The 19,999-nt window shown below is 53.6% G+C and overlaps 4 protein-coding genes across 8 annotated transcripts; 3 read left to right on the top strand and 1 right to left on the bottom strand.

The window, feature by feature from the left end:
- The first annotated feature begins 1,616 nt into the window (after window positions 1-1,616).
- On the top strand, window positions 1,617-7,634 carry CLIC1 (chloride intracellular channel 1). The gene is made up of 6 exons (XM_008956897.5): window positions 1,617-1,951; window positions 3,946-4,055; window positions 4,252-4,377; window positions 4,541-4,647; window positions 5,818-5,999; window positions 7,213-7,634. The coding sequence occupies exons 1-6, from the start codon at window positions 1,913-1,915 to the stop codon at window positions 7,372-7,374; spliced, it is 726 nt and encodes a 241-aa protein (XP_008955145.1). The 5' UTR covers window positions 1,617-1,912; the 3' UTR covers window positions 7,375-7,634.
- A 264-nt stretch (window positions 7,635-7,898) lies between these two features.
- DDAH2 (DDAH family member 2, ADMA-independent) lies at window positions 7,899-11,177 on the top strand. 4 transcript variants are annotated; one of them, XM_003831570.6, is made up of 7 exons: window positions 7,899-8,164; window positions 8,987-9,347; window positions 9,467-9,566; window positions 9,692-9,765; window positions 9,925-10,044; window positions 10,525-10,674; window positions 10,864-11,177. In XM_003831570.6, exons 2-7 carry the CDS (start codon window positions 9,051-9,053, stop codon window positions 10,978-10,980), a joined length of 858 nt encoding a protein of 285 aa, XP_003831618.1. In that variant the 5' UTR covers window positions 7,899-8,164; window positions 8,987-9,050; the 3' UTR covers window positions 10,981-11,177. The 4 variants fall into 4 exon arrangements, with proteins under 4 accessions (XP_003831618.1, XP_054969410.1, XP_008955146.1 ...); XM_055113435.2 differs by having other exon boundaries at window positions 7,941-8,164; window positions 8,991-9,347; XM_008956898.4 differs by lacking the exon at window positions 7,899-8,164 and adding an exon at window positions 8,242-8,532.
- Window positions 11,178-11,288: 111 nt separating this feature from the next.
- Window positions 11,289-16,143, bottom strand: MPIG6B (megakaryocyte and platelet inhibitory receptor G6b). Of its 2 annotated transcripts, none has more exons than XM_003831567.5 (6): window positions 14,760-16,143; window positions 14,218-14,565; window positions 13,972-14,062; window positions 13,577-13,617; window positions 13,360-13,458; window positions 11,289-13,222 (listed from the first exon to the last, which is right to left on the bottom strand). In XM_003831567.5, exons 1-6 carry the CDS (start codon window positions 14,818-14,820, stop codon window positions 13,149-13,151), a joined length of 714 nt encoding a protein of 237 aa, XP_003831615.1. In that variant the 5' UTR covers window positions 14,821-16,143; the 3' UTR covers window positions 11,289-13,148. The 2 variants fall into 2 exon arrangements, with proteins under 2 accessions (XP_003831615.1, XP_003831614.1); XM_003831566.5 differs by having other exon boundaries at window positions 13,360-13,439.
- A 264-nt stretch (window positions 16,144-16,407) lies between these two features.
- Window positions 16,408-19,521, top strand: LY6G6C (lymphocyte antigen 6 family member G6C). Its single transcript, XM_063604809.1, has 2 exons — window positions 16,408-16,594; window positions 17,989-19,521. Exon 2 carries the CDS (start codon window positions 18,735-18,737, stop codon window positions 19,104-19,106), a length of 372 nt encoding a protein of 123 aa, XP_063460879.1. The 5' UTR covers window positions 16,408-16,594; window positions 17,989-18,734; the 3' UTR covers window positions 19,107-19,521.
- The last annotated feature ends 478 nt before the right edge of the window (window positions 19,522-19,999 follow it).

Raw genomic sequence — 19,999 nt, 5'->3', positions numbered from 1 at the left:
GGGAACGAACACGAAAGATAGCCTTTCTGTCGGGAGGAGAGAAAAAGGCCCTCCCACAGGCAGGAGAAAACCCACAGAAGAGGAAGCACAAGAGGAAACCACCAACTGCTGGTTTCCAGCAGCACATCACGTCACTCCACCCCACTCCTCCCCCAAGTCTCTCCCTTTCTTTAAGTTTCAAGCTCTGTTTTAGTTCTGTGTTCTTGCACTGCACCATGGTTTTCTGGAACTGTAGGTCTTTTGTTGGACAGAGGGTGATGAGGAGGATAGAGAAGGGATGGTTGGACAGGAGAGAAATTCAGGATATGGAGGCTGGAATTCTGGGTTTATTTTTTCAGCAGGTCATAAAGGTTTAATAGAAATCAAGGTTACTGGAGAGAGAGCTGCTCCTCCTATGTCCTCCCTGCTTATTTATTTAGGTGTCCCCAAGGACTCTACTCCCACTATTCTGTCTGATCTTTCTTTATCCCCATGACAGGACCAGCTAACAACACCCCTACCCCACCCCCTATACACATACTTCAGGATCGGGCCATGATAATCCCACCCCTCTGCCCCATCTCCAAGGCAACCTGTCAGTGAGACGAGGACAAAGGGCACAGGAAGGGGCCCCAATAGGAAACATAAGTGGAAGCACAAAGCTGACCAAGCTACAGGAACAGACCCCTCCCTGCAACAAAGCCCCTTGCCTCGGCTTTATGTTTCCTTCGCAAAAGACTTCGTCATCTCCCTTCCCATCCCTAACTCTACTTTCTTTTTCTTTTCTTCTTCTTCTTTTTTTTTTTTTGAGATGGAGTTTCGCTCTTATTGCCCAGGCTGGAGTGCAACGGCACCATCTCAGCTCACTGCAACCTTCACCTCCCGGGTTCAAGCGATTCTCCTGCCTCAGCCTCCCAAGTAGCTGGGATTACAGGTGCCCACCACCATGCCTGGCAAATTTTTGTATTTTTAGTAGAGACGGGGTTTCACCATGTTGGCCAGTCTGGTCTTGAACTCCCTGACCTCAGGTGATCCACCCCGCTTGGCCTCCTAAAGTGTTGGGATTACAGGCGTGAGCCACCTCACCCGGCCCCTAACTCTATTTTCTATGCCCAATCCCAAGTCTAGGCCACAAGGACTGCAAGTCCTAGTGCTGAGCTGGGCCTGGAGACAGTAGACTGTGGGGGGCACAGGACCTACTGAGACACCAGTCTGGGCAGCTCAGGGAGTGCTGGCGTCACCCCTTCCCTAATCCCAGGCTGCATGGCTAACGGTTCCTATCTGCAGTCCCAGCCTTCCACTTCCGAGTTCTTCTCTCAGACCACAGTCCCAGCAACCCAGAATTTGGATTGAAGTCTGGAAGAAATGCAGAAGGATTAAACGACCACCTTTCCATTTGAAGTCCCCATCCCTGAATCTTCACGGGTGTGCCCAAGCTGTTAGTGTCAAGTTTTTTATATGAGGGTCAGTCGGGTTGTACTCAGATTAATGAAGCAGGGAAACTGAGGCAGAAAAGAGTCCTGTGTTCAGGAGAGGTCAGAGAAACAAGGAGGTTTTCAGGACTCCTCCTTAACACCCCCATCCCCATCCTGTGGGAGATCCGAGGATTCCCCTTCCGGACTCACTCCCTACATCGTCGAGTCCCGCCCCCCTCCAGTCCCCTCCCCAGGTTCAGGGCGGGGCCGGTCGGTGAGTCAGCGGCTCTCTGATCCAGCCCGGGAGAGGACCGAGCTGGAGGAGCTGGGTGTGGGGTGCGTTGGGCTGGTGGGGAGGCCTAGTTTGGGTGCAAGTAGGTCTGATTGAGCTTGTGTTGTGCTGAAGGGACAGCCCTGGGTCTAGGGGAGAGAGTCCCTGAGTGTGAGACCCGCCTTCCCCGGTCCCAGCCCCTCCCAGTTCCCCCAGGGACGGCCACTTCCTGGTCCCCGACGCAACCATGGCTGAAGAACAACCCCAGGTCGAATTGTTCGTGAAGGTAAGAACACTTCTCTCCTCAGCCACCCAAATTCCTGGAAGCCAACTCTCACCTTTCCCCCGGTCCAGCCTTAACTCCCCAATCCCTTCCCTCGACTCCCACCCCCAATCCCACGTGCACTCTTTGGTTGAGGGGTGGTTTTGAGAGGGGAAGACATTAACTTGTTAGCAAGTAATGAGAATTCTAGGATCAACCCTGAAAAGTTTGTAAAAGTGCAAGTTTCTAGCAGCCTAAAGGAAGGGAAGTGGAGAAAAAGGAGAATTCCCAAAAGTGAGACTGGGGTGGGGTTAGGGGGTGAGCTGGTGAAGGGACAGTGGGGGCCCAGCAGGGTTTAGAAGGGACAGAGGGGAACCTCAGTTAGGACATGTGTCCCTACAAGATCTGAGGGTGAGTAGTGCAGTAGGGGAGGGGTGTGTGTGTGTGTGTGTGTGTGTGTGTGTGTGTGTGTGGCTGGAGACGCTTCAGGGAAGAGGGTGTGTTGAGGGAGGCCTGAGAGTGAGAGCAAGTAAATTGGGAAGCTTTGGAGGGGCGGAACAAAACAGGAGACTGGGATGGGAGTTTGAAAAGCAGAGCTGGAGAGGTGATCGGGTGGCATTGAATATCCCCAGGACTGGGGAAAGGGACAGAAGGGGAGGTGGCAAGAAGACGTGAGTTTAACATAGCTACCACAAGGATGGGTGGGAGAGAGATCAGACGGAGGAGAAGAGCTCGGTTAGGGCATTTTGGGATTTGGGGGTTGGAGAAGTAGAAGACTTGCCCCAACTCTCTCCTCTCTCTGCGGGTGTGGGTAAGGAGAGATGGTCCTATGGCATTTGGGTAGCAAAACTGCAGGCAGCAGGCTTCTCGGTGTCACCCAGCCCCCCTCTGATTGCAGCGGCCGCTCCCCTCCCTACCGCTGCTGCATTCATTTCCCAGTCTTGGGACCTCCTGTCTGTGCCCCTCCCTCCCTTCCTTAACAGCGTCCTCTTCTCCCCGCTCCGTTTGTGTCTCTCCGTTGGCACGCACGTCTCCCCACTCTCCACTTTCCTGCCGCCTTTCTTTCCCCTTCCCCCCTTTTGTTTCTCTCATCTTTGTGTGTCTCTGCCTGTGTCTCCCTCTCCCTTCTCCTTGGGTTTCTCGGGCAGCCATTCCCTCTCCCTGGGCCCAGGGAAGTCGGAGCCTGCTTGGGTCCGCCCCCTTAGGTGTGGTCCCCACCTCACTCTCACATTCGCCTCCGGGGCTATTTTTACTTGTGGGTGAGGCTGTGCCGCAGAGATTCCGGCCCTGTGTCCTGTGAGAGGATGGTTATTGCAGTCAGAGGACTTGTGCTGGGAGACCCTGGCAGCAGGTTAGGGGTAGCCTTAGCTGCCCAGGCCTCATCCTCACTGTCCCTTCCCCCACATCCTTGACAGGAAGGAAGCCGGAGACAGAGAGATGAATCACCCTCAGCTTAGGGGGAGGTGTCCCTTGGGCCAATGAGGTCACCACTTGCTAATTAGAGGGCAGCCCCTCTCTGTAGGGCCCTCCACATCTCTAGCGCGAGGCCCAGGGCCCCTTGACTAGACTCCCCACCCAAAGACACCTTGGATTGGAGGTGTAGAGAACCAAAACTCTGGCTCCCAAACCCCACCCCACCTCTCCTGTCTTCAGACTCTACTCCCTTCAGGAACCCAGAAATCCAGGCTTCTAGCCTACAACTCTGGCCTCACTGAAGTTCCACACCCTTCCCTCTCTAGGATTCAGATCCTCCCAAGTTCTCCAGGACCTCCTCCCTCTACCTACCTCCCACCTGTCCTCAGTGTCTGGGGAACCAGAAGCCTGCCTTTGCAAAACAATTTCCCATTGATCTGCCTTAGGTTTGACCCAGGCCCAAGGGCAAAGAGCCCATAGTGAGGGGACAGTGTATGTGTCATGACTAGGCAGAAAACAGCTGGTCTGGGAGTGGGAATGCAGGGACTGGCCTAGGGATGGGTGGGGTGCATCAGGCATAACCTTGGGTTGGGGTTACTTTTCAGGCTGGCAGTGATGGGGCCAAGATTGGGAACTGCCCGTTCTCCCAGAGACTGTTCATGGTACTGTGGCTCAAGGGAGTCACCTTCAATGTTACCACCGTTGACACCAAAAGGTAGGCCTGCTTCTGTTCCTTGAAACACCCCTGGTGTACACATGTGTGCAAACACACACGCACCCACCCGAGTCCTTCTGTCATGAACATTTTTGCCCTCCCCCTGGAGTCCCTTTCTTATCCCACGTCCTCCATTCCCCCTTTCTGGTTCTTCCTGACCGCCATTTCCAGTCCTGATTCCTGATCCTTTCTCCAGGCGGACCGAGACAGTGCAGAAGCTGTGCCCAGGGGGGCAGCTCCCATTCCTGCTGTATGGCACTGAAGTGCACACAGACACCAACAAGATTGAGGAATTTCTGGAGGCAGTGCTGTGCCCTCCCAGGTATAGGGGCACTCAGAAAGTGGAGAGGTGGAGCAGGGAGATTCTGGGAAACAGACAGTTTGCAGAAATGGAAAACAGAGATGGTGGTGGGGCTGGGGCAGGAGAGCTAGCTGAGGTTCCTCCCAGGAAGACATCTTACCTCATTTTTCCCATTGGCTTTCAGGTACCCCAAGCTGGCAGCTCTGAACCCTGAGTCCAACACAGCTGGGCTGGACATATTTGCCAAATTTTCTGCCTACATCAAGAATTCAAACCCAGCACTCAATGATAGTGAGTCTTGTGGGTCAGAGGCCTGGGTCCTGGGAGGAATAGAGAGGACCCAGCGGGTAGGAGACATTAGGGGCACCTGGATGTTCAGATATCAGGGAGATGAAGCAGATGTTCGTAAATTTCCCCCAGCTTCCCATTTTTGCTTTACCTCTATATTTCCCTGCATTTTCATTGGCCAAGACTTTTAAGCTTTTCTCATTTGTTCCCTAGCCTCTTCTGCCCCACTGAGGACGTTAGTTGGCTGCTGGCCTGTTTTCTGGCAGAATAGGGTCATGCTTAAGAACAGTCATCACTCTAGATCCAGACTACCTGAGTACAAATCCAACTAGCCGTATAATTTTGAGCAATCATTTCACCTCTCTGTAAGTCCATTTCCAGATCCACAAAATTAGGATGACAATACTTATTTCATGGGTTGATATAAATTTTTTTTTCTTTTTTTTTGAGATGGAGTCTCGTTCTGTCTCCCAGGCTGGAGTGCAGTGGTGCAGTCAGCTCACTGCAACCTCTGCCTGCCGGGTTCAAGCAATTCTCCTGCCTCAGCCTCCTGAGTAGCTGGGATTACAGACGTGCATCACCACACCCAGCTAATTTTTGTATTTTTAGTAGAGACAGGGTTTCACCATGTTGGCCAGGCTGGTCTTGAACTCCCGACCTCAGGTGATCCACCTGCCTCGGCCTCCCAAAGTGCTGGGATTACAGGAGTGAGCCACTGCACCCGGCGATATAAATGAGTTTGTAAAATGTAAAGTGTTCACTTTGGGAGGCCGAGGCTAGCGCACCACCTGAGGTTAGGAGTTGGAGACCAGCCTGGCCAACATGACTGGTCTCTACTAAAAAAAATACAAAAATTAGCCAGGTGTGGTGGCAGGCACCTGTAATCCCAGCTACTCAGGAGGCTGAGGCAGGAGAATCATTTGAATCTAGGAGGCAGAGGTTGCAGTGAGCCGGGATCATGCCACTGCACTCCAGCCTGGGCAACAGAGCAAGACTCCGTCTAACATAAAATAAAATAAAAGGTAAAGTGCTTAGAATAACACATAGAAAAGTAACTACATGAGTGTTAGCTATTACTATTTTGGACTCACCATTAGTATCCACCCCCAACGGGCCTTTTCGGACTATGTCAATCTTTTCCTGAAGTTCTAATCAATTCCCTCTCTTGCACAGATCTGGAGAAGGGACTCCTGAAAGCCCTGAAGGTTTTAGACAATTACTTAACATCCCCCCTCCCAGAAGAAGTGGATGAAACCAGTGCTGAAGATGAAGGTGTCTCTCAGAGGAAGTTTCTGGATGGCAACGAGCTCACCCTGGCTGACTGCAACCTGTTGCCAAAGTTACACATAGTACAGGTGTGTGGTTATTGCGGGAGGAGAGGATGACCACTGGAGTGGCCCTTTAAGGAGCTCCCACATGGGCTTCCCCTGACAACCACTCTAAAGATGATTTCTTTCTTAGGGTGGTTTTCATAAATTGCTACCAATGGCAGACCCCACCCCAGTCCTTTGCAGCAGTCATTGCTAACAAGACCACTGCTTGAGATAATTATATTCCATGATGTAAGTCATGGGTGCAAACAGACTAGCAAAGAGGAATACATCCCAGTATTACTTTTGAAGAATGCTCTTCCTGTCTCGGTATCACTGCCAAATTCCCAGATTAGACAGAGCAGGCTTTTCCTAAAGTCAAAGTTTTAACTTTCTTTATAGCTTCAGTCTTCACTTCCTCTTGTGGAAGATCAAAACTGCTGGTTCCCATGTTTTTGTCATAGTCTCAAAGCTATGGTTTAGTTTGTGCAACATGGGCCTGACATCAGTCTGCCACACAACTATGTAGTGAACATCTGTGTACTAAGCATTGAAAGATACACAAGTGTATGGTGACTGGGCCTTGCTCTCAAAGGGTTGAAATCTGAGACAATAAAATATTCACATGAAAGTTAAGAATATATGATGAAAAGTCAGATGGGCCGGGCGCGGTGGCTCAGGCCTATAATCCCAACACTTTGGGCCGCCAAGGCTGGTGGACCACCTGAGGTTAGGAGTTCGAGATCAGCCTGGCCAACATGGTGAAACCCCATCTCTACTAAAATTACAAAAATTAGCCACACATGGTGGTGGGCACCTGTAATCACAGCTATTTGGGAGGCTGAGGCAGGAGAATCACTTGAACCCGGGAGGCGGAGGTTGCAGGGAGCCAAGATCGCGCCATTGCACTCCAGCCTGGGTGACAGCAAGACTCCATCTCAAAAAAAAAAAAGTCTGATGAAAAATATAGAGACAAAAGTCACCTGTGTCAGTGCCTGAAGTGGTATAGGGGGAAAAAGTCACTGTGGAAATTCAAGAGGAGAATTTTATAAGTAAATTATATCTCAAGTTTTAAAAACTCAGGAAAAATGGCTGGTTATTAAAAGCCAGGATTTCAGTAAGTGAAAAGGAAGGCTAACGACAGTACAAGACAGTGAGGAGTTGAGCTGGTTTTATCATGTAGGCCTGGGGAGAAGGGAAAGCCAAGGTGGCTTCCCTGGGGCTAACATGTTGGTCCCTCTCCTCTCCCCATCCTCAGGTGGTGTGTAAGAAGTACCGGGGATTCACCATCCCCGAGGCCTTCCGGGGAGTGCATCGGTACTTGAGCAATGCCTACGCCCGGGAAGAATTCGCTTCCACCTGTCCAGATGATGAGGAGATCGAGCTCGCCTATGAGCAAGTGGCAAAGGCCCTCAAATAAGCCCCTCCTGGGACTCCCTCAACCTCCTCCATTTTCTCCACAAAGGCCCTGGTGGTTTCCACATTGCTACCCAATGGACACACTCCAAAATGGCCAGTGGGCAGGGAATCCTGGAGCACTTGTTCCGGGATGGTGTGGTGGAAGAGGGGATGAGGGAAAGAAATGGGGGGCCTGGTCAGATTTTTATTGTGGGGTGGGATGGGTAGGACAACATATTTCAGTAATAAAATACAGAATAAAAATCAAGTGTTTTTACGCAATGGGGGTTTGAAGTGTGGGCGACATGGAATGAGGGGTGGGTCAGTGATCTTAAGCTCAGGGCAGAAGCCAGGAATTAAGAAGGGAAATGTTTGTGGTGGGGCTGCTATGTTTCGTGCCGGTCCGCCGGTCCGCCGTTGCGCTGTTCTGAGGTCTACGAAGCGTTTGCAGCCCCGTCGCCAGGGCCGGCCAGATCTGGGTGGGGCTGGGCAGCGCTCGCTGGGCGGTGCCGATTTCTGGCAAGGGGGGCGCAGTCTGGATGTAATGGGCGCGGCTTAGCAGGGCGTGATGGGCGTGGCCCGAAGAAGCCCCGCCCCGTCCCGCTTAGACAATGCCCCGGAGCCGCCAGACCGTCGCGCCCCTGCCCCATGGTAGTATATGAGCTCGCCTACCCAAGGACCCCCGCTAAAAGCCAGAGCTCCCAGTCCCCGAGGCTTGAAGACGGGGACTCCCTTCTCCACCAACTCAGTCCTCTGGGGGTGGGGCCCCAGCCGAGATCACAGCGCGACAGGAGTGGGGGTGGCCGCTGGAAGTGAGTCTTGCGTGGGGGGCCCTGAACCGTATGGGGGCCGGAGTTTGGGGGTGCCGGGCCCATGCCTGCACCAGACAGAGAGTATGGGGAGCCGGTATTTGGGCGCGGAGCTAGGCGGGGTGGACTTTGGGACATAGACGGGGAACCGGGTCCTGGAGCCGGGAGTAGCGCCAGCGCCCCGGAACCACGCCCCCTGTTTCCCCGCCCATCGCATTTCGTTTTAGACCTCTCCCAGTCCTTCGGGACTCGGTCTGGTTTATACTAGGTCGTGCTAGGGGCAGCGTGACCAGCCAGCGCGGAGAGAGGATGCTTAACTCCTTAGGCTCGAACTCCTCCCTTCCTACCCACCTCTCTCCCTTCTCGTTCGGGTATTCAGGACTTCCATTCCCCAGCCCCTGCCTCTCCAGCTTTCTCCTTCTGTCCCATAACCCCTGCGGGTCCCGGGCCGGACTTCAAGTCCCTGCAGTAGCGAGCAGCTGAGGGTTAAGGGGGCGAGGCTGCTGCATTTTTGGGGAGTGAGCGCATCCTAGTGGCTGCCAAGAGGGGCGCCCGACAGGGACCTCACAAGCCCCCAAGCAGGGGCAACAGGTGTTTTGGAGATTAGAGACCCTAGCCTTGTTCCTCAGGCTCCTCTTAAAGAATCTGACCCCTGAGGGTGCTGGGTAGAGTGAGGTCGACAGGAGCGGAAGGTCTGGAGGGGGTGGGGCGAAGTGGGAGGGACGCCTAGAGATGGCAGGAGGAAGACCTGGGCGCTCTTCACCCCCAACGCCCTTGTCTGCATGTCTTTTTCTCTGTCTCCTCCTTTTCTGTTTCTTCTCCCAGACAGGTGAAGAAACAAGAAAACTAAGAAATCCGAGCGGTTGGAGGGGGAGTCTGTGTGGATGGGATGGGGACGCCGGGGGAGGGGCTGGGCCGCTGCTCCCATGCCCTGATCCGGGGAGTCCCAGAGAGCCTGGCGTCGGGGGAAGGTGCCGGGGCTGGCCTTCCGGCTCTGGATCTGGCCAAAGCTCAAAGGGAGCACGGGGTGCTGGGAGGTAAACTGAGGCAACGACTGGGGCTACAGCTGCTAGAACTGCCACCTGAGGAGTCATTGCCGCTGGGACCGCTGCTTGGCGACACGGCCGTGATCCAAGGGGACACGGCCCTAATCACGCGGCCCTGGAGCCCCGCTCGTAGGCCAGAGGTGAGCGCTGTGGCGCGGGTGTGGTATGGGGAAAGGCAGAAGGAGCTGGATGTCGGGGCTTTGGGGAATAATTGAGGATGGGGGTGTCACAGCTCCGTGCCCTCTTCTCCTATCCTAAGGTCGATGGAGTCCGCAAAGCCCTGCAAGACCTGGGGCTCCGAATTGTGGAAATAGGAGACCAGAACGCGACGCTGGATGGCACTGACGTTCTCTTCACCGGTGAGGCTGGGGGGAGGCACCCGTAGGTCTTGGCACAGGGAAGTAGAGTTTGGGAGACTCGGCCGTCTGGAGCCTTGTTTCTCACTCACTCCTGCCCTCAAACCTCCGCGGCCTGCCGGACTCAGGCCGGGAGTTTTTCGTAGGCCTCTCCAAATGGACCAATCACCGAGGAGCTGAGATCGTGGCGGACACGTTCCGGGTGCGGAGCGGGACCAGCCTAGGGAGGGAGCGGGGTGCAGGTGGGGGTCGGAAGGGCCTGGGCGCCCGCTGAGGAAATGAGAGGCAGAGAGCAGCCTATGTTTGAAGATACCCCATCACCCCTCCCGCGCCCCTGAATACCTCCCTTCGCTCTCCCTAGGACTTCGCCGTCTCCACTGTGCCAGTCTCGGGTCCCTCCCACCTGCGCGGTCTCTGCGGCATGGGGGGACCTCGCACTGTTGTGGCAGGCAGCAGCGACGCTGCCCAAAAGGCTGTCCGGGTGAGGAGGGGGCGGGGCCAACGAAAGTGGGCGCAGTTCTGGGCCCGGGAGGCCGGGAGCTGGGAGGCTTAGGAAATTAGCCCTAACCCCTGCCCTCAATGGGCTGTCCATCTTATGTGAAAGAACACAGGAGAAAATAAGAAGTTACAACAGCAGGACTGGGAACAGGGGTGATTAATTTGCTCTTCCGGAGTTTCAGGAAACCCCAAAGGTGGCACCTAAACTGTGACTCTAAGGATGGGTAGGACAGATAGGAGGGGCTGGGGAAGGTAGGGGGTTGAAAATAACCGCATGTGATTCCAAGGTGGAAATTAGCAAAGGTAACTAAAGTACTTAGTGTCTGACATACCGTAAGCTCTATGTGCTTGCTGTCATTATTTTCCACAAATGTCAGTCCGTCCCCAGCCCTTAGTGGTGGTTGAGCAGGCAGACTCAGCTGTGGAGAGGTTCTGAGACTCGAACACTTCCTCTTTCCTCTAGGCAATGGCAGTGCTGACAGATCACCCATATGCCTCCCTGACCCTCCCAGATGACGCAGCTGCTGACTGTCTCTTTCTTCGTCCTGGGTTGCCTGGTGTGCCCCCTTTCCTCCTGCACCGTGGAGGTGGGGATCTGCCCAACAGCCAGGAGGTGAGAGAGGGCAGGAACTCCAACACCAAGCACCATCAGAGAAAAGAGTTTCAGGCTTTCCTAGTGGGAGGAAGGAAGGGTACCTTCTCTAGAAGCCTGGGTGGGGCCACTCTGAGCTGGCTGGAAGAGTGGCCTGGCTCAGTCTGAGGTCTCACTCCCCTCTCCCCACTCCATGTCTTCCCTGTGCAGGCACTGCAGAAGCTCTCTGATGTCACCCTGGTACCTGTGTCCTGCTCAGAACTGGAGAAGGCTGGCGCCGGGCTCAGCTCCCTCTGCTTGGTGCTCAGCACACGCCCCCACAGCTGAGGGCCTGGCCTTGGGGTACTGCTGGCCAGGGGTAGGATAGTATAGGAAGTAGAAGGGGAAGGAGGGTTAGATAGAGAATGCTGAATAGGCAGTAGTTGGGAGAGCGCCTCAATATTGGGGGAGGGGAGAGTGTAGGGAAAAGGATCCACTGGGTGAGTCCTCCCTCTCAGAACCAATAAAATAGAATTGACCTTTTAGACTGGGCTGTGACTGGTGTCTTACTGGGGCAAAGGGATAGGGCAGGGCTGAAACCTGAGTTTGGGGTCAGTGCAGGGAAGAAGGCCTCTTATTCAAAAATCTTGTTAGGTACTTACCAACTCATTGCCCAACCATGTCATAGGTACTTGAGCACAAGATGAACAAGACAGAATTTCTATCATGGGAAGTGTGTCCAGGGCAGAGAAAAGAGTGTATGGGTGGATTGCTCACTGAATTTATCTAAATGTTAGATGATTCAGAGACTGGTAGATTACCAGTCCACCCCTATTTGATAAAGAAAAAGAAATGACACTTCCAGGGACATTCATTTTCATTCATTCATTTAATGAGGCTTAGCAATGATATCAAAAGGGTCAGTCTCCTGACGTTGGGGAGCTCACAGTACATGCAAATTTCTTACAAATTGAAATACAGGTTGTCATGGAACAATTTACAGAAGGCTGTTTCTATGAGGGAAATAAAGGGGGTGTGCCCTAGGGCATCAAAGTATATGCAAGGGGTGGCCAAGGAGGGTCACCTTCCCAGAAAAGGCCATACTTGAACTAAGGATAAATAAGAATTAGCCAGGCAGATAGTGTGAAGGAGGGAAAGGGGTAATACAGGAAGAAGGAATTGCACTGGGCAAAGATATTTTGGGGCTAGGGAGAATTCTCTAAGGCTGGCATTTTCTAAGATGTGCACATGGAATGACACAGGTAAGCCTGGAGAGTGGACAAAGTGCTGTAGTACCTTGTATCCAAAGCCAAGGCATGTGGGCACAGAGCTGAAGCTAAGGAGAGTACTTCAGTTCTGTAATAAGGGCTGTCAGGAGCAGTTATCTCTTGAGTAGGATCTCTCTGACTTCAGGGAGGAAAGCAAGGGTAGGAGGATGAGGTGGGGCTATGGGTAATCCAGGAAGGAAGTGAGCAGAGTACATTCACGTGGCAGCGCTGGGCATGGAATACAGTGTGGGTTTGACAGTGATGTTAAGATAGAAAGACTGGACTTCATGGCTCATTGTGTGGGAGTAAGAGAGAAAGGAGGTCTGCGTGACTCCCAGTTTCTGGGTTGGGCAACTGGGTTGTTAAAGAGAATACAGAGGAGAATTAAGTGAGCAGCTTCAGAGATGACAATGAGTTGGGTTTGACATTCGGACTGCGAAATGCCTGAGGTCAGTCAGGCAGAATGTCTAAGTGGAAGTTTGTTAATCCCAAATCTGAGATCTGAGCCAGAGAGAGTTCTGAGTGTCATTTGCAGAGGAGGGGGCTGAGGACTGACTGTAGATGAGAGTGTCCCAGAAGAAGAGAAAGGGACAACCCTAGAATGGTGGGAAATACTGTAGGGATATGGAGCAAGGAAGAGGAGTCCAAAAAGAAAACACCAGCAACAAAGAAAAACAGCTTAAAGAATCAGGCCGGGCGCGGTGGCTCACGCCTGTAATCCTAGCACTTTGGGAGGCCGAGGCGGGTGGATCACAAGGTTAGCAGATCAAGACCATCCTGGCTAACACAGTGAAACCCCGTCTCTACTAAAAATACAAAAAATTAGCTGGGCGTGGTGGCGGGCGCCTGTAGTCCCAGCTACTCAGGAGCCTGAGGCAGGAGAATGGTGTGAACCCGGCAGGCGGAGCTTGCAGTGAGGGAGATGGTGCCACTGCACTCCAGCCTGGGCAACAGAGCGAGACTCCGTCTCAAAAAAAAAAAAAGGAGCTAGGGCTTGATTGGGTATAGAGAGGACACTGGTGGTGAGGGAGACATGGAGGTTATAGGAGAGACGGGAGTAAGTTTAGAAGTAAGATCAGTGGCAGACAGCCTGGAACCCAGATCTCCCAACTCCCAGTCTAGCACTTATTTCTATACCATGGTGCCTTCTTCTTCCAGGTGAGGGACCAAGGAGGGGAGAGGGATTATGGGGAGCTGGGACCCCTAAGGGCTTCCCTTCAAACTACAACTGCATAGATGGTGGAGGCATCAGCAGGGTCCGCTGTGGACAGCCGGCGGGGCCTGCTGAGGGCTAGATGGTCCAGATCCGCATAGAGCAGGCTCTGGAGGAGGAAGGGGAGGAAGACAAGATGGTCTCCACAGTCTTCCTTGGGGTTCAGGCCTTTTTTTTTTTTTTTTTTTTTTTGGTCCATTTTCCTCAGAGATTCTGGCTATCCCCTTCCCATCCCCATGCCCTTACCGGTTCCTGGTCCAGGTCCCCTGGAATCTTGGGCTCTTCCTCCTTTACTGGCCTCTGGGGCTCGGTTTTCACAAGTGGAGCTATGTGGGGGGGACAGAGCTGAAGGATGGAGAGAAGGTGACCAACGTGTCTGCTCCCAGCAAGGGCTCAGACTCAGGAATTGAGGGGTGGGGAGTGGGCATGTAGGAGAAAGAAAATGGGGTGGAATTAGTCTCACCAAATCTAGGGAGTGGTCGAATCGGTTGCGGGGGCAGGCGCCTGTAAGGGACATATGAGTCTTTGAGAACCACCAGTCTTGTCTCGCTGGTTCTCCTGGGACTCGCCACGCCAAGGACAGCCCAGCAACTTGAAGGCTCAGACCGGAAACAACTTAGACTCTACCCCACCGACAGTCCAGCCCAGGCTCTAACTCTGCTGCACTTCCAGCTCATCTCCTCTGGTGGGGCTCTACTCACCAGCCAGCGGCCTCGCTCCCACCTTTGACCTCTCCCATTCTTCGCCAAGCCAGGACCAGAGCTCTAGGTCTAGCTCTTTCTTTTGCGAAGGTTCTGGTCCTGCCCCTTCCACCTCTGGTCACTCCCCATTTAACGAGGCCGGGTCCCTCCTGCTCACCTGTGCAGCCACCAGACCAGGCCCAAAGCTCCCAGTCCGAGCACCAACCCAGCGCCCAGCAGCGGGATCAGGAGCTGGGGATACACGGACCCTGGGGGAAAGGCGTGGCGGGGAGGGATGCTGAGGTCAGGGGTTTGACGAGGGACAGCCAGCAGTCCCGCTCAAGAACCCCCAGCCAAGGCCCTCTTCCCTCCTCCGGGTATGTGTCGGAGTTAAGTACCCTTGTGCGCACAGGCCTGGACCTACCATGGGTAGGCCCGGGGGCCTTGCAATAGGTCCTGTCCCCCAGCACGTGAAGCACTGTACGGCTCTCGTCCTCGTGGCGGCCCTTGCAGAAAAAAGTGCCCGAGTCCCCCGCGCTCAAGAGGAGCTCCAGCCGCCGGATACCAGAGTCCAGGGAGCGTAGGCGGCCGAAGAAAGGCTGGAGGGGAGGCACGGTGGGGGTCCCGCTCGAAGAGGCCCACAGGATCGGTCGGCGTCCTTTGGACAGGCCCTTGCAGGCCGGGAAGCTGGGCGCCCAGACCCAGCGGATGGGATGAGAGACTCCTACGCAGGAGAGATTCACCCGGTCCCCAGGGCGGCCGTCCAGAGAAGCTAGGAGAGGCCGGAGGCTGTGGTTAGGGCACGTCCACAGGGCAAGACGACCCTCCATCCCGTCTCCTCTTTCTCTTCTCTGTTCTGCACTCCAGCCATCCTGGATCTTCCCACACACAACCCACCCTACTAGGCGGCACCTTTCTTGCTTCAGCCCCTCTGCGTCTATCACAACTCTCCCAGGGATCGCTTACCCCCAGGGTTCCCTTGGGCCCTCGAGAGCAGCAGCGGTAGCAGCTGCAGAAACACAGCCATGGTTAGGATGTGGTGAGGAGAAGCTGCGAGCGAATCAGCGGCGTGGGGCGGGTTGGGGGGGGACCGGAGGGAAGTTAGGGGTGGGGAGAACGGAGGGGCTGGGGGGCTCCGATAAGAGAGGGGGCGGGACCACCAGCTGCCCAGATCCCTTTGGGAATCCTCGCAGGCAAACTCGGAGTCTTCAAATGGTTCTCACTTAAAATGTGTGCTCGGGCCATTTACACAAATGCTTTGGCCTGCTTAACTTTTCAGGTGCGCCTGTAATCTCAGCTACTTAGGAGGCTGAGGAGGGAGGATCGCTTGAGCTCAGGAGGTCGAGGTTGCAGTGAACTGTGATCAGGCCATTGCGCTCTAGCCTGGGCGACAGAGCCAGCCAGACCCTGTCTCAAAAACAACAACAACAAAAACTGCTATTTTGTAGGGGATTGTGATAACGAAATAAAGTAATACATGTAAACTGCTTAGAATACATAGGATCACTATGTAAGTGCTTGCCATTATTATTACTATTTCTATTCTTTTTTTTTTTTTTTTTTTTTTTTTTTTTTTTTTTTTGAGTCAGAGTCTTGCTCTGTGGCCAGGCTGGAGTGCAATCTCGACTCACTGCAACCTCCAGCTCCTGGATTCAAGTGAGTCTCCTGTCTCAGCCTCCTGAGTAGCTGGAACTACAGGTGCACGCCACCACACCTGACTAATTTTTGTATTTTCAGTAGAGATGGGGTTTCACCATGTTGGCCAGGATGGTCTCGATCTCTTGACCTTGTGATCCACCCACCTCGGCCTCCCAAAGTGCTGAGATTACAGGCGTGAGCCACCACACCCGGCCTACTATTTCTATTCTTATTTTAGCTTCTACCTCACCTCTCTGTGCCCATGCTGTTCCTCCTGCCTTGGTACCCTGCCCAAGTTGGCAGGTTTTGACTGGGGAGGTGCTTTGGAGCAGGTGCACACAGCCACACCTAGGACAATTGCTGCTGCTGGACTGGAGCAACAAGGCCACACCAAGCGCAAGTGGAGCACGGGTGACGTCCTGAGAACCTTCATGGGAGCCTGAGGCAGCCCCTACTTAGCAGACCTGTGGTGGCTCTCCTGGATGAGTAGCCCCAGCCCCTGCCTCTGCTGCTGTGGCATCACAGAAGCCATCAGTGAGTCACTTATTGCTGAGCAGGCATTGGAAAGACTGAGTGGGGGCTGAATGGAGATTAATTTGACCCATTCCTCCCCCAATTTCCACCAGCATGCCCCTATCAATGCCCAGCAGGGACCCAGGGACCCAAATTCAGCAATTAATTTGGGCCACATCCTTTTGTCCATTTTCCAGGAACCAGCAGAAGCTGCCACCATGGACACTGTAAATCACAGAGGCCTTTGATGATGCTCATTCAGAGGACTGAGCGGCAGGACTCTTAGCTGGGGACCAGGAAGGGCATCTTGGCCTGAAACCAAGAACCACAATGGCATTGGCCACTAGTGGCACCTGCCCTCCCCCATCCCTCTCTCCCATCCCTACTCCCCACTCAGTCCTGCTCAGTGCCTTCCCACCCCTTGTCTTTTCTCTGGTCAGCTGCGTAGTAAGTGAGAAGGGAGGGGCTACCAGAGGCAGGGAAGGGAGGAGCCTTTGGGTTTATAAATTCCAAAAAGGCCACTCAACTCCTAGAGCTGGATCCTTGAAAATCTACTCTATCAGCTGCTGTGGTTGCCACCATTCTCAGGACCCTCGCCATGAAAGCCCTTATGCTGCTCAACCTGTCTGCTCTGCTCTGCTGGGTCTCAGGTGAGCACCTGGGGGCCCCAAAGACCTGGTTTGCCTGGTCAGGACCTTTACACCCTGCTCTACCCACTTCCCGGCCCTACCCACCACTCGGGATCCCAACACCCCCAGTCCCAACTGGCTCAGCTCTCCTGTGCCACCAAGACCAGGCTTCCCTATGACAGCCTCCTTGCTCTATATCTCAAAAAGCCAGGTCTCCATCCATCCTCCCCACCTCCAAGAAAGACCCATTTCTCTCACCTGCCAGGGCTCTGGGTCCCCTGTTCCCCACTCCAAGGTGTCTCCTCCTTGGAAACTCTGGTATCCAGTTCCCCAACCAGCCCCACTTCAATATGCAACTCTCCAGAATCTAGCTTACCTGCCTTCTCCTCTATCTGCTGTGCTCAGTAAGGTGTCCTCTCGAAGACCTAGGCATCCAGCCCCAGGCTCCTTTTGTAACCTACCCTCCCCATCTACTCCATCAGGGACTCACATGTTCAGTCTCTCAGCCATGGCCTTTCCTAGATACCCCCTACTCCCCTCCTGGGTTGCATACCCCCTCCCATACTGGGGATACAAACTTTCTAGATGGTTGCAGTGACATCTAAGAGCCTCCATGGGCCACTTACCTCCAGGGTGAAGTGGATTTCACTGAGGTACACTTACCAGGCTCCTCCACCCTTGGACCCTGCATCACCAAATCTTGCCTGCCCAAACCTTGAATTAACTGAAGCAGGAAACTTGGGGTGCCACCTTCTGTATCCACCCTCTGTATCCACCCTCTCCATTTTGATAAGGTGCTAAGATGGAATCTGGTGATCTGTCTCTCAGGTATCATTCCTTTCTGCTGAAGAGCTACTGGGGTGAGAGGATTCTATTCAGGTCTGGTTCCTCTTGCCACACTCTTGCCAGCTCCAGGAGGTGAAGAGTAAATTGTAAATTGCTAAAGCTGGCCACAGATGGCTTTCTCGCAAGCCTCAAGTTCCAAGGCATTTCTGACAGTGTTGTAACCCTCATGATTTTCATTTTTATTATTTCTCCTTCTTTCAAGTTTCCATCTCCTCCTTCACCACCCACATTCTTTCCCCATGGTATCTTCCTCACATTCCATCTATCTCCAGCCCCATGTTTTTCTTCATAGCTCTGTCCCTCTTGACTCACCTCCAAACGGGGTGGAGTGACGGAAGATATGTAGGGCGTGGGCCTTTCACAAAGCAACAGCTCTACCCTTACCTGCCGCCCACTTTCCATTTTCCCTGCATCACTCACCTGCTCTGTGCTTGCTAGACCAAACAGCCAAACAGGTTGGAGCACCTACGGGATGGGCTCTTCTCCACCCTCCACCCCCACCCCCAGCTCAGCTTATCCCCAGGTAAGTCAGAGACCCCATCACCTCAGCCTGACTTGTGTCTTCCCAGCTGACATTCGCTGTCACTCCTGCTACAAGGTCCCTGTGCTGGGCTGTGTGGACCGGCAGTCCTGCCGCCTGGAGCCAGGACAGCAATGCCTGACAACACATGCATACCTTGGTAACATCCCCTTCCTTAGTGGGGTGAGCAGGGAGGTGGGAGACTCTATGACCAGGACTGAGGTCCAAATGGGTCTAAGACTGAGATGGAGAAGCAGAGGATTATAGCAATGATAATATTTGGCCAAAGATGGTTGTGTGCCAGGCAACATCCTATGTCTTTGCATGCCTTTTTTTCAATTAATGTTCATGACAACCCCGTGATGTGGGTGCTATTATTATACTGAGAAAACGGCCTCAAAAAGAGACAGTAACACAGCCGGGCATGGTGGCTCATGCCTGTAATCCCAGCACTTTGGGAGGCCAAGGTGGTTGAATCACTTGAGGTCAGGAGTTCAAGACCAGCCTGGCCAACATGGTGAAACCTCATTTCTACTAAAAATACAAAAATTAGCCAGGCATGGTGGTGGGCGCCTGTAATCCCAGCTACTCGGGAGGCTGAGGCAGGAGAATCGCTTGAACCTGGGAGGCGGAGGTTGCAGTGAGCTGAGATGGCACCACTGCACTCCAGCCTGGGCGAGAGTGAGACTCTGTCTTGAAAAAAAAAAACAAAAACAAAAAACAGAGACAGTAACAGGTCCAAGGCCTCATGGCCAGCAAGTGATAGAACCAGGACTGGGGGAGTGGTGGGTAAGGATGTGCAGAAGGAAGATCAGACTGAGAAAAGAGAAGGGGAGGGCCAGGGACAGAGTTGGAAAGGAAGGAAGCCTAGGTGGGTGGATGGGGTGGGGAGGTGGACACAGGCATGCCAGGTGCCCATCCTGGCTGATTCCCTGCCCATTCCCACCCCTAGGTAAGATGTGGGTTTTCTCCAATCTGCGCTGTGGCACACCAGAAGAGCCCTGTCAGGAGGCCTTCAACCAAACCAACCGCAAGCTGGGTCTGACATATAACACCAGCTGCTGCAACAAGGACAACTGCAACAGCGCAGGCCCCCGGCCCACTCCAGCCCTGGGCCTTGTCTTCCTTACCTCCTTGGCTGGCCTTGGCCTCTGGCTGCTGCACTGAGACTCATTCCATTGGCTGCCCCTCCTCCCACCTGCCTTGGCCTGAGCCTCTCTCCCTGTGTCTCTGTATCCCCTGGCTTTACAGAATCGTCTCTCCCTAGCTCCCATTTCTTTAATTAAACACTGTTCCGAGTGGTCTCCTCATCCATCCTTCCCACCTCACACCCTTCACTCTCCTTTTTCTGGGTCCCTTCCCACTTCCTTCCAGGACCTCCATTGGCTCCTAGAAGGGCTCCCCACTTTGCTTCCTATACTCTGCTGTCCCCTACTTGAGGAGGGATTGGGATCTGGGCCTGAAATGGGGCTTCTGTCTTGTCCCCAGTGAAGGCTCCCACAAGGACCTGATGACCTCACTGTACAGAGCTGACTCCCCAAACCTAGGCTCCCATATGTACGCCATCCCCCATACTCATCTCTTTCCATTTTGAGTAATAAATGTCTGAGTCTGATAAAATGTACATTTATTATAAGAAGACCTAAGGGTCAGGTCACCTCCCAGGAAATAATACTCTCAATCTCCCTCCCTTACACAGGAATCCTTCAGGGAGGTTCCCTGGGAGGCTGGGCTGGGGAAAATGGAGAAACAGGTTTTTCAGGTCTTCATCCTCCCTTCCAGTGTCTCCAGGTGGCACACAACAACTCATACCCTAAATTTAGGCCACACCCCTGATGTATTGCCAAGAAGAAGGTGCGGCCTGGCTTGAGGGCTCTCCAGAAAGGATAGGAGAGGCACATGGAGATGGGGCCTGAGACCCTGTTTCTTCAGTTTCTCTCAGGTTAGAGTCAAAGGCCTCACCTAGCCTAGTTAGTAAGTAGGGCACCAAGCAGTTTTTACCTATCACAGTTTTTACATTTCTTTTCTCAATTCAAAATAGTCCTATTGGGAGCCAACTT

This window comes from Pan paniscus, chromosome 5 (assembly GCF_029289425.2).
Source record: "Pan paniscus chromosome 5, NHGRI_mPanPan1-v2.0_pri, whole genome shotgun sequence".
Taxonomy (NCBI): Eukaryota; Metazoa; Chordata; class Mammalia; order Primates; family Hominidae; genus Pan; species Pan paniscus.
Note: the sequence above shows the minus strand (reverse complement) of the source record. Positions and strands in the feature narration are given on the sequence as shown.